The sequence below is a fragment of the Pseudorca crassidens genome, chromosome 4 (assembly GCF_039906515.1).
Source record: "Pseudorca crassidens isolate mPseCra1 chromosome 4, mPseCra1.hap1, whole genome shotgun sequence".
Taxonomy (NCBI): domain Eukaryota; kingdom Metazoa; phylum Chordata; class Mammalia; order Artiodactyla; family Delphinidae; genus Pseudorca; species Pseudorca crassidens.
In genome coordinates this window covers 80,259,904-80,273,172 of record NC_090299.1, presented here as the reverse complement: position 1 = coordinate 80,273,172, position 13,269 = coordinate 80,259,904, and the positions used below count along the sequence as shown (strand labels likewise).

The 13,269-nt window shown below is 37.8% G+C and overlaps 1 protein-coding gene across 22 annotated transcripts in view; it reads right to left on the bottom strand.

The window, feature by feature from the left end:
* Positions 1-13,269, bottom strand: part of ADGRL3 (adhesion G protein-coupled receptor L3) — an 874,612-nt gene that overhangs the window by 549,021 nt on the left and 312,322 nt on the right. For 21 of the 22 annotated variants that reach the window (XM_067736151.1, XM_067736152.1, XM_067736157.1 and 18 more), the window contains one exon: positions 11,324-11,527. The exons of the other annotated variant lie outside the window; for it this stretch is intronic. In XM_067736151.1, coding sequence (XP_067592252.1) covers positions 11,324-11,527 — 204 coding nt within the window. The remainder of the gene's footprint in view (positions 1-11,323; positions 11,528-13,269) is intronic. 22 annotated transcript variants of the gene reach the window in all.

Below are 13,269 nucleotides of genomic sequence, written 5' to 3'. Positions count from 1 at the left end.
AATGAATGATAATAATTTTTGTTCTTTCTAATGAGAATAACATGCTCAACAAACATCATTTTTAACTATGTTTTTACAGATTTATATATTATATTTAAGTTAAGTGTTCTTAAATTTGGGACCAGAAAGTTGGGTTTCTATTCAAAGGAGTATGTTGAAGAAATCATTTGTAAATGTTTGGGTAACACCACCATCATTCCTTACCAGTACTCTGTGCCTCTTCTTGTCTTTCTTATCTCAGTGAGACGATCATTCTTCATACAACCTTTCAAGTCAGAAACTCGGTGGTACTCTTTGGGTTTTCCCTTTGTCTTACTCACTTATCCAATGAATCTCTAACTCCTGTCAATTGGTCCTCATTATCACTAATGTCACTCACTTCTAGAGTCAGTGCCACCATCATTTTTTATCTGAATCAAAAGAATAACCTCCCATTTCCAGTCTTGAAGCCTCTAGTTTATTCTTCAAATGGAGGTGGCAGGTCATTCCTCCCTTAATTCCTCTAAGATTAACTTAATTTTTCCCTTACTGCCATCAGAGAAATTCTGAACTCCTCATAACATTGTATCATGCCACCCTGATCTTCTCCAGATGATTTCTGGACTGACAACTAGAAATTATCCTTTGGACACGTTAAGTTCCAATCATACTGAACTAGGCCTTTGTGCTACTGTTTCCTATCTATAATAGTATCTTTCTTCTACCTCTATGCTTGGCTAACTAATACTTGACTGTTGGGTCCCAGCTTAAATGCACTTTTCTTCAAAAGCATCTTCTCTGATCCTCCAAGACAGGGTTGACGATCTCTCTACATGCTCCATAGTACTTTATACTCACTTTTATAAAAGGTATTCTCAGTATTGCTTCTTTGTTACACAAACTTGCTTCTATGTGGGCCTAGGTCATGAGATGGCCAGTGACATGAATAATTAAATCAGGGACATTGGCCTTACCCAATGAGGATTAAATTCTCTTTTTGGAAATTCAAACCTAAAGGCAAGACAACAAGTGCCAGTCGCTGGTTAGTGCTGTGGCTAAGAGCAGTGGTATACAATTCAGGTTAGTGGTCACTTACAATGTTAATGAGCAAAGAAAGCTGTTGGGAAGTAAGAGAAGAATCAGAGAAGAACTAGGCCCACAGGAGACAAACCAAGGTCCAATACTCAAGAGTGTCCTTAGATTTCCATAAGAATTATGTATTCTTAAAATAGTGCTCTTACAGTTAGTATTCCCCCTCAAATACACACACACACACACACACACACACACACACACACACCCCTAGGCATATGTTAATCACCATTTTACAAACAAAGCTCTTGTCTCCTTGGGTGCAGGGAAGCGGTATCCTCTAGCAAATGTTTGCCACACTGTACAATTTTTGACTCCCAATGCTGACTGAGAGATCGAAGATTATAAGTTCTCCATCATTGCCTTCCTGCCACTTAGTGTAGTACCCAGCATGCATCGGCACTCAATTAAAGTTGAAAAAATAAGTGAGGGCAAGGATGAATGAAAGAACCACCAGTATTTAATAATTCAGACTAATTTTAAAGGCTGATATTTGTGTAATGCAACAAAAAAATCAAATGGAGTTTCTCCTTGCTTTAATTACCAAAAAAGCATTCTAATTTATAAATACAAAAACCCAAGAATGGGAGAAAATGAAAAAAAAAAGTGATGGCAGAGTTGGACGTGATTCACCAATAGGATTGAGAGAATACACAAGCCCCTTGTAAAAGCATTTTGGCTCTTGCAAAAGGTACACTTAAAAATGAGCACAGGGGGCTTCCCTGGTGGCGCAGTGGTTGAGAGTCCGCCTGCCGATGCAGGGGACACGGGTTCGTGCCCCAGTCCGGGAAGATCCCACATGCCGCGGAGTGGCTGGGCCCGTGAGCCATGGCCGCTGAGCCTGCGCGTCCGGAGCCTGTGCTCCGCAACGGGAGACACCATAACAGTGAGAGGCCCGTGTACCGCAAAAAAAAAAAAAAATGAGCACAGGGTCTTCCCTGGTGGCTCAGTGGTTGGGGGTCCGACTGCCGATGCGGGTGACACGGGTTCATGCCCCAGTCCGGGAGGGTCCCACATGCCACAGAGCCGCTGGGCCAGTGGGCCGTGGCCGCTGGGCCTGCGCTCCGTGGCGGCGCGGTGGGAGGGGCACAGCAGTGAGAGCCCCGAGTACCGCAAAAAAAAAAAAAAAAAAAAGAGCCCAGGGCTAGCGGGCAGCACCATTGAAAGAGACAGGACCAAAGCCATGAGCTTTGCAGCGGTGAAGCCCTCGGACAGAGGCGGAAATGGCTACTGTAAACGGCATGAGAAGATGTTTGGTCAGTGAGAATAGCTGGAGACCTTCAAGATGGAGGACGAGTAAGACATGGAGATCACCTTCCTCCGCACAAACACATCAGAAACACATCTACATATGGAACAATTCCTACAGAACACCTACTGAATGCTGGCAGAAGACCTCAGACTTACCAAAAGGCAAAAAACTCGCCACGTAGCTGGCCTTGTGGGTGACAGGATCTTGTAGTTCTGGCCAGGTGTCAGGCCTGTGCCTCTAAGGTGGGAGAGCTGAGTTCAGGACATTGGTTGACAAGTGACCTCCCAGATCCACGTAATATCAAACGGCAAAACCTCTCCCAGAGATCTCCATCTCAACAATAAGACCCAGCTCCACTCAACGACCAGCAAGCTACAATGCTGGACACCCTATGTGAAACAACTAGCAAAACAGGAACACAACCCCACCCATTACCAGAGAGGCTGCCGAAAATCATAACGAGGTCAGAGACACCCCAAAACACACCACCGGATGTGGTCCTGCTCACGAGAAAGACAAGGTCCAGTCTCATCCACCAGAACACAGGCACCAGTCTCATCCACCAGAACACAGGCACCAGTCCCCTCCACCAGGAAGCCTACATAAGCCACTGAACCAACTTTAGCCACTGGGGGCACACACCAAAAACAAAGGGAACTACGAACCTGCAGCCTGCGCAAAGGAGACCCCAAACACAGTAAGTTAAGCAAAACGAGAAAACAGAAAAACACACAAGATGAAGGAGCAAGGTAAAAACCCACCAGACCAAATAAATGAAGAGGAAACAGGAAGTCTACATGAAAAAGAATTCAGAGTAATGATAGTGAAGTTGATCCAAAATCTTGGAAATAGAATAGAGAAAAATGTAAGAAATGTTTGACAAGGATCTGGAAGAACTATAGAGCAAACAATGATGAACAACACAGTAAATAAAATTAAAAATTCTCCACAAGGAATCAATAGCAGAATAACTGAGGCAGAAGAACAGATAAATGACCTGGAAGATAAAATAGTGGAAATAACTACCACACAGCAGAATAAACAAAAAAGAATGAAAAACATTGAGGACAGTCTCAGAGACATCTGGAACAACATTAAATGCACCAACATTCGAATTATACAGGTTCCAGAAGAAGAAGAGAAAAAGAAAGGGACTGAGAAAATATTTGAAGATATTATAGTTGAACACTTCCCTAATACAGGAAAGGAAATAGTCAATCAAGTCCAGGAAGCACAGAGAGCCCCATACAGGATAAATCCAAAGAAAAACACACCAAGACACATGTTAATCAAAGTATCAAAAATTAAATACAAAGAAAAAATATTAAAACCAAAAAGGGAAAAGCAATAAATAACATACAAGGGAATCCCCATGAGGGTAATAGCTGATCTTTCAGCAGAAACTCTGCAAGCCAGAAGGGACTGGCAGGACATATTTAAAGTGCTGAAAGGGAAAAAGCCTACAACCAAGATTACTCTACCCAGCAAGGATCTCATTCAATTCGACGGAGAAATTAAAACCTTTACAGACAAGCAAAAGCTAAGAGAATTCAGCACCACCAAACCGGCTTTACAACAGATGCTAAAGGAACTTCTCTAGGCAGGAAACACAAGAGAAGGAAAAGAACTACAACAACAAACCCAAAACAATTAAGAAAATGGTAATAGGAACATAAATATCGATAACTACCTTAAATGTAAATGGACTGAATGCTCCAACCAAAAGACATAGACTGGCTGAATGGATACAAAAACAAGACCCGTATATATATGCTGTCTACAAGAGATCCACTTAAGACCTACGGACACATACAGACTGAAAATGAGGGGATGGAAAAAGATAGCCGATGCAAGTGTAAATCAAAAGAAAGCTGGAGTAGCAATTCTCATATCAGACAAAATAGACTTTAAAATAAAGACTATTACAAGAAACAAAGAAGGACACTACGTAATGATCAAGGGATCAATCCAAGAAGAAGATATAACAATTGTAAATATTTATGCACCCAATATAGGAGTACCTCAATAGAGAAGGCAAATGCTAACAGCCATAAAAGGGGAAATCGACAGCAACACAATCATAGTAGGGGACTCTCACACCCCACTTTCACGATTGGACAGATTATCCAAAATGAAAATAAATAAGGAAACAAAAGCTTTAAATGATACATTAAAGCAGAGGGACTTAATTGATATTTATAGGACATTCCATCCAAAAACAATAGAATACACTTTCCTCTCAAGTGCTCATCAAACATTCTCCAGGATACATCATAACTTGGGTCATATATCAAGCCTCGGTAAATTTAAAAAAACTGAAATCATACCCAGAATCTTTCCAAGCACAACGCTATGAGACTAGATATCAATAACAGGAAAAAAATCTGTAAAAAATACAAACACATGGAGGATAAACAATAAACTACTAAATAACCAAGATCACTGAAGTAAACAATGAGGAAATCAAAAAATACCAAGAAAAAAATGAAAATGGAAACACGATGACCCAAAACCTATAGGATGCAGCAAAAGCAGTCCTAAGAGGGAAGGTTAGAGCAACACAATCTTACCTCAAGAAAAAAGAAACATCTCAAATAAACAACCTAACCTTACATCTAAGGCAATCAGAGAAAGAAGAACAAACATCCCCAAAGTTAGCAGAAGGAAAGAAATCATAAACACCAGTAAAGAATATGCAAAAAATACAAAGGATCATGAGAGATTACTACAAGCAACTATATGCCAATAAAATGGACAACGTGGAAGAAATGGACTCATTCTTAGAAAAGCACAACCTTCCAATACTGAACCAGGAAGACACAGAAAATATAAACAGACCAATAACAAGCACTGAAATTGAAACTGTGATTAAAAATCTTCCAACAAACAAAAGCCAAGGAACAGACGGATTCACAGGAGAATACTATCAAACATTTAAAGAAGGGGTAACACCTATCCTTCTCAAACTCTTCCAAAATATAGCAGAGGGAGAAACACTTCCAAACTCATTCTACGAGGCCACCATCACCCTTATATCAAATCCAAAGATGTCACAAAGAAAGAAAACTACAGGCCAATATCACTGATGAAGATAGATGCAAAAATCCTCAACAAAATATTAGCAAACAGAATCCAACAACACATTGAAAGGATCATACACCATGATCAAGTGGGGTTTAACCCCAGAATGCAAGGATTCTTCAATATACACAAATAAAGTGATACCCCATATTAACAAATTGAAGGAGAAAAACCATATGTTCATCTCAATAAATGCAGAAAAAGCTTTTGACAAAATTCAACACCAATTAATGATAAAAACCCTCCAGAAAGTAGGCATAGAGGGAACTTACCTTAACATAATAAAGGCCATATATGATAAACCCACAGCCAACATCGTTCTCAACGGTAAAAAACTGAAGCCATTTCCTCTAAGATCAGGAACAAGACAGGGTTGTCCACTCTCACTACTATTATTCAACATAGTTTTGGAAGTTTTAGCCACAGCCATCAGAGAAGAAAAAGAAATAAAAGAAATCTAAATTGGAAAAGAAAAACTAAAGCTGTCACTGTCTGCAGACGACATGATTCTATACATAGAGAATCCTAAAGAGGCTACTAGAAAACTACTAGAGCTAATCAATGAATTTTGTAAAGTAGCAGGACACAAAATTAATGCATAGAAATCTCTTGTTCCTATACACTAATGATGAAAAATCTGAAAGAAATTAAGGAAACACTTCCATTTACCATTGCAACAAACAGAATAACATACCTAGGAATAAACTTACCTAAGGAGACAAAAGACCTGTATGCAAAAAACAATAAGGCACTGATGAAAGAAATTAAAGATGATACAAAGAGATGGAGAGATATACCATGTTCTTGGATTGGAAGAACCAACATTGTGAAAATGACTATACTTCCCAAAGTGATCTACAGATTCAATGCAATCCCTATCAAACTACCAATGGCATTTTTCACAGAAATAGAACAAAAAAATTGCACCATTTGTATGGAAACACAAAACACCCCAAGTAGACAAAGCAATCTTGAGAAAGAAAAATGGAGCTGGAGGAATCTGCCTCCCAGACTTCAGACTATACTACAAAGCTACAGTAATCAAGACAGTATGGTACTGGCACAAAAACAGAAATATAGATCAATGGAACAGGATAGAAAGCCCAGAGATAAACCCATGCACATATTGTCACCTTATTTTTGATAAAGGAGGCAAGAATATACAATGGAGAAAAGACAGCCTGTTCAATAAGTGGTGATGGGAAAACTGGACAGCTACATGTAAAAGAATGAAATTAGAAAACTCCCTAACACCAGGAACAAAAATAAACTCAAAATGGATTAAAGACGTAAATATAAGGCCAGACACTGTAAACCTCTTAGAGGAAAACATAGGTAGAACACTCTACGACATAAATTACAGCAAGATCCGTTTTGACCCACCTCCTAGAGAAATGGAAATTAAAAAAAATAAAATAAATAATTGGGACCTAATGAAACTTAAAAGCTTTTGCACAGCAAAGGAAACCATAAACCAGACGAAAAGACCACCCTCAGAATCGGAGAAAATATTTACAAATGAAGCAACTGACAAAGGATTAATCTCCAAAATTTACAAGCAGCTCATGCAGCTCAATATCAAAAAAACAAACAACCGTATCCAAAAATGGGCAGAAGACCTAAATTGACATTTCTCCAAAGAAGATATACAGACTGCCAACAAACACACGAAAGGATTCTCAATATCACTAACCATTAGAGAAATGCAAATCAAAACCAGAATTAGGTATCACCTCACACCTGTCAAAATGGCCATCATCAAAATATCTACAAACAATAAATGCTGGAGAGGGTGTGGAGAAAAGGGAACCCTCATGCACTGTTGGTGGGAATGTAAATTGATACAGCCACTATAGAGAACAGTATGCAGGTTCCTTAAAAAACTAAAAATAGAGCTACCATACGACCCAGCGATCACACTACTGGGCATATACCCTGAGAAAACCATCATTCAAAGAGTCACGTACCACAATATTCATTGCAGCTCTATTTACAGTAGCCAGGACACGGAAGCAACCTAAGTGTTCATCAACAGACGAATGGATAAAGAAGATGTGGCATATATATACAATAGAATATTACTCAGCCATAAAAAGAAACGAAATTGAGTTATTTGTAGTGAGGTGGATGGACCTAGAGTCTCTCCTACAGAGTGAAGTAAGTCAGAAAGAGAAAAACAAATATGGTATGCTAACACATATATATGGAATCTAAAAAATAAATCGTTCTGAAGAACCTAGGTCAGGACAGGAATAAAGATGCAGACGTAGAGCACGGACTTGAGGACATGGGGAGGGGGAAGGGTAAGCTGGGCCGAAGTGAGAGAGTGGCATGGACTTATATGTAATATCAAATGTAAAACAGATAGCTAGTGGGAAGCAGCCACATCTCAAAGGTAGATCAGCTCAGTGCTTTGTGACCACCTACAGGGGTGGGATAGGGAGGGTGGGAGGGAGATGCAAGAGGGAGGAGATATGGGGATATATGTATATGTATAGCTGATTCACTTTGTTATAAAGCAGAAACTAACACATCATTGTAAACAATTATACTCCAATAAAGATGTTAAAAAAAAAATGAGCACAGGGTAGATGGAGTTTTTATGACTTGTCAGGATTGAAATGCTTTAGCTGTACTCTGAGAGAACACTTGTATGAGCCCTGCATACTGTACGTATGGCTTTCAGGAGGGTTATTTGTAGATCATCTCAATGAACTTTTTAAGCATCTGCATGAAAATCACAATTAAAGCAAGGAAAATGCTGATAAAAAACACATCAACATTCCTTTAGCTTCAAGGAAATGTCGTGATATCTAGTCATTAACTGTGCAATCTGCCCTCAGACTTTCTTCTGCCTTAGTACGCTAAACAGAAAAAGGTCTTCTGAGAACAATGTTTTTTAATTCTTCATGCTTTGCTGCTCTACTGTGAAGTCCTAATTCCTGTGAATCCAAACACTCATTAACTCTCAAGAACTGCTATTAGCTATCTGAAGTCAAATGAATGTAAAGGGGAAAAAAGGGGCAAAGTTTAATTTCAAACAAATAAAAGGGTTTTTGTTATATTGTTAAGGCTGTGTGTATTGGGTTTCTATTTGCTTGTTTGGCTATCGATAGAACAAATAGAGGTTAACTGTTTTTTTTTTTTTTTTTTTTTTTGCGGTACGCGGGCCTCTCACTGTTGTGGCCTCTCCCGTTGCGGAGCACAGGCTCCGGACGCGCAGGTTCAGCGGCCATGGCTCACGGGCCCAGCCACTCCGCGGCATGTGGGATCTTCCCGGACCGGGACACGAACCCGTGTTCCCTGAATCAGCATGCGGACTCTCAACCACTGCGCCACCAGGGAAGCCCGATTAACTTTTTCAAAGTAATCACAATTTTATTTTCCAATCAAAGACTGCATTAGTATCCGTCTTCGTTATTTCCATTTTTTTCTGATTTTTCTAAATCTTAAATTATCTTGTTTCTATAACATACTGTTGCTTTTGTTTTAGAAAGACAGAGGGAGGAAGGAAGGAAGCTGGAGTTCATTGACATTTTCTAGTTTGAATTCTTCATGTCTTTTCAATTTGAAGAACTCAAGGTAATGTGGTATCTCCCATTTTAATTTCATTTTTAATAACGGTCCAAGTGTTCTAGCTGTATGTACTATCGTCTATATCAAAAAAGAGTAGGCCCCTGTAATATTTACTTCACTTTCTTTATTCTTTCTATAGGGAACATTTAAGATGACCTTCAGTTGTTCTCTATCTCACTGATAAAATTACTTTTGCACAAAAGCAACTTTCAAAAAGTATGGCCTCATCATAACAGATTAACATGATTCTGTAGGCTCCTTTTAAATCACATGACATTTACATCAGTCTTCATTTACAAGATCACGTAAAGGTTACCTTGTACCCTCATTTTTGTCTTTGTCCAAAACAGAATAGAATACAATTTTCCTATTTATAAGTTGATAGAAAACCTGACTTAATCCCATTACTACACTGTAATCTGCCACATATGTGGCAAAAAGTAAAAGCCCGTAATATAGAAAAATCTTATTAAGCTATAAAAGTGGGGGAATGTAAAAATTCAGCCAACATCTTAGTAAAAGTACTATAGGAAAAACTATTCTAATTGACTGCTATTCTAAATTTTTGTCACAAGACAGAATTGCCAGCAGGTGTTTGTGTGTGTGTGTGTGTGTGTGTGTGTGTGTGTGTGTGTGTGTGTTTATGTTATAGTTGCTGATTTAAACATTTATAACATCTACTCAAAAATTAAAATTCATTTCTAGATTTCTTCTTCAATAGTACTAGAAACTGATGAACATATATGCATTGGGTAAATTAAATAATATTAATTTCATATTACTATTTTACAATATAAATTAAAAGCCAATATAATGAAAACTTTGTGATTGCTGAAGCACATTTTGTGAAAAATGTAACTGCACCCAATTTACAGAATTTCAGGTTTGAAATGGTAATGCAAAGCAAAACAGAAAAGAAAAAAATGTAGTTCTTAAGGAATGTTTACCATACATTTTACCTGATTTTTCCAAACACACTGGAGTCAATTCTACATGCTTCTGTAGAAACATATGCACTTACCCACCACCACTGCCCCCCAATCATCACCACTAGGGAAGAAATGCTAATCTGAACTGAAAGATTCTAGGCCACTGATTGAACAATGTGACTGAGTGGACAGAGCCACTGTGAGTGTGAAAGTCACCACACACTTACTCTTTTTATGTGGCTGCAGTAATTGAAGAGTTAGGTTTAAATTTCACAGGTCTCTTAAATCTCAAATTGATCAAAGGGTGATGCATTAACCTTAGTCCCTGAACTAAAACACAGTATTCCAACTTATTTTACCAGGGATTTCTATAATGGGGCTTAGAAGATAAGCTCAGCTAATATAGTGGCATTTCATGTTCCTTTGCCAGTATTTCCTGTATAATTATTAAATTATGCTATAGGAGAGGTGAGTGTGTTTTGGAACAAGGCTTGATACTCATGGTTCCACCTGCCAAATGATTCTCAGCCTTTTTCATGCTGCAGACACAAAGAAAATTACAAATATAATATTTATATAATTATATACTTAATAAACATATAAATATTATATAATGCTTGTATATTATGATGTTATATTATATTACATTATACATATTATATTCCCTGAGGGAAATTAGAGGGATAAGAGTGCCTGTATTGAGTTTGGTGAGTAAAAAGAAAAATTATATTGCCTAAATATTACATAAAGGTAAAAAGTATATACACAAAGTATTGAGGAAAAGAACAGTATTGAATTTTGTACAAATATTGTATAATATTCCTCACTGGAACTTCAAGGGCTGGATGTCACTCACTGTACTTGCCAGCTGCAGAGATAATATTATAAATAAAGCACTTTCCAACATTTTCATAAGAAAATTAGGTTGCTTGTGTAAAAATCACTTTTCTATCAGGTTTTATGCTTTAGATGACTATACACAATTCCTAACCAAGATGTTTTCACCATAATCTCCTCAAAAATCTTGGTAGTTTCCACTGATGTGAATTTTATTTCAAACAAGCAGATGATCAGAAATGTTAAAACATGTCTTTTACAACCATTCAAATTTTACAACCATTGACATTGTCACTAAGAGTAATTGTAAACTTCCTGTGATAATGCAAAAATATTTCAAATCCAATCAGAAATTTAAAGTCAAACGTTCTGAGATAGTGATGAGGCTCTAATGTAGAACAGGCATGCATTGTTCAACAACAGATCAGGATATCAGTGGGTGCAAACATCAGCCACTATGAGTGGATGCAGAGACTAAGTAGATGAGAAGACACACTTGGGCCACTGCCTGAGGCTGCGCCTCCCAGGAGCCCCTGCCCAGCCACCCGCAGCCCTCTTTTCCCACCGCTGGCCGCACCTTGGGCTGAGATCTGAGCTCCTTGGGCACCTGGACCACGAACTCCTCTGGCAGCTCCACGGGGCCCTTGTCCACGATGAGCAGTGGCGCGCTCCGCAGCTGGCTGCTGAAGGAGATGTCTGGGAGGTAGAGCACCTCCTGGGCTGCGCTCAGCGTGTCGCAGTGGAGCAGCAAGGGCTGGATGTCGCTCACTGTGCTTGCCACCTGCGGGGACCGCAGGGCGCACCATCAGACTCCGCTCAGCTCAGGCCGGCCTCAGAGGAGCCCTGCTAGGGGCTATTCCCAGGCTGCTCTCTGCTGCAGGCCATAGGCCCAGGACTCCACCACCCCAGGCCCCACAGACAACCCCGGAGCTGAGGACATCGTATCTCCTAGTCGCTAGTGTGATATTGACTGTATAACTCTGTCCTAGTTAATCACAATCTTAAGTAAGCAAAAAACCTCATCCTAATTCCTAACAATAATTTAAAAATTAAATATAATTATTGAAAGCAGAGAGAGCTACCTGAAAAAATATAAAGATTATTTATATTTGTTAAAGATTCACAGCATTCTGTTATAATTTATGGGCACTAATATCTGTGTCAATAAAAATACTGGTTATTGAACTAAATATTTACACATGAAAAGCTTGATAAAGTAATGGGTGAAGAAAGTTTCAGAGAGGTTTTCTTTTTATTAGTTTCGTTTGCTGTACTGTTAACACTTACATGGATTGTTTTATATTTATTTATATGTTTCAGGTCACTTAACCTTTTTGGAAAGATGCTATATTAAGGTCTGTGATGGACATTAGGGTGAAAAGGATATACATACATTTTTGCCATTTACATACACAGTGATTTTACTGACAAATGGTACATATTACATAAATGAATAAATATGGAAGACCAAGACAATAATGAAAAAATAAAATTGCACAAACATGACTATTTTTTAATATTCACAAAACAGTCATACATTATACGATATGAAAAACAGAACAATATAAGTACAGGATTTTGATTTTTTGGTGAATCGGTACAGATACATATTCCTCTACACTAATTGCAACTAGTGTAATAAATAGGAGTGATAATGAAAATGTTCCTATTAACAGAAAGAAAAAGACTTTACAAGGAAGAAGATTTTGCTTTACATAATTATTTTTAACATTATAACATGCATATTAAAAACATGATAATAATGCTATAGGGCTACCATTCAACAGTCAGGAGAGAAACTAAGAAATTCGATAAAGTAAGAGAATTTTAGATCATCTTTCTAACACGGGAAGTTTATAAAGTACCGCTACAATTTCTTGATATATAAAATATTTGCAAATTAAGAGTGAAAAACATGTTCTCCTCCAAATCACAACAAATGATACAGCTCTTATAGAAAACAAAAATTATATTAAGAAATCTGTCAAACAATCCATCTACAATAAAAAAGTTTAGAATATAACTTTAAGGCATCACCCTTAAACAACATTTTTATTTAAACTCATTATAAAGTGTACTAAAATATCTAGGCAACAGGTAATCTGAGTGCTATTTTGATAGTTCATGTGAATGAAAAGGTGTCAAAGAAGGAAACAAGTTTTAAGACCAAAAAAACTGTGAAAATTAAAATCTCTAAATAATTACCTCCAGTGGCATCTTTTCTGATCTTTTAACTTCCAAAATATCATTCTCTTTGTTATCCAAAATGACAATGTGACTAATTTTTTATTATTTTTACATGAATATATACAGGTATGTTTTTGCTAACACCTTTTTTACTGCTCTATGGAAGGAAATTAGGAAAAGATTATAAAGCTATTATTTATCTTGCAAGCTTCAGCTATAATAAAGTTGAAAGATTTCACCCTCAGCCAAATTAACATATAAGGACATTCGGAGTGATGGAACATGCATTTACTTGTTCATTCATTCAACAAATATGCTTTGATTTCCCATTATATG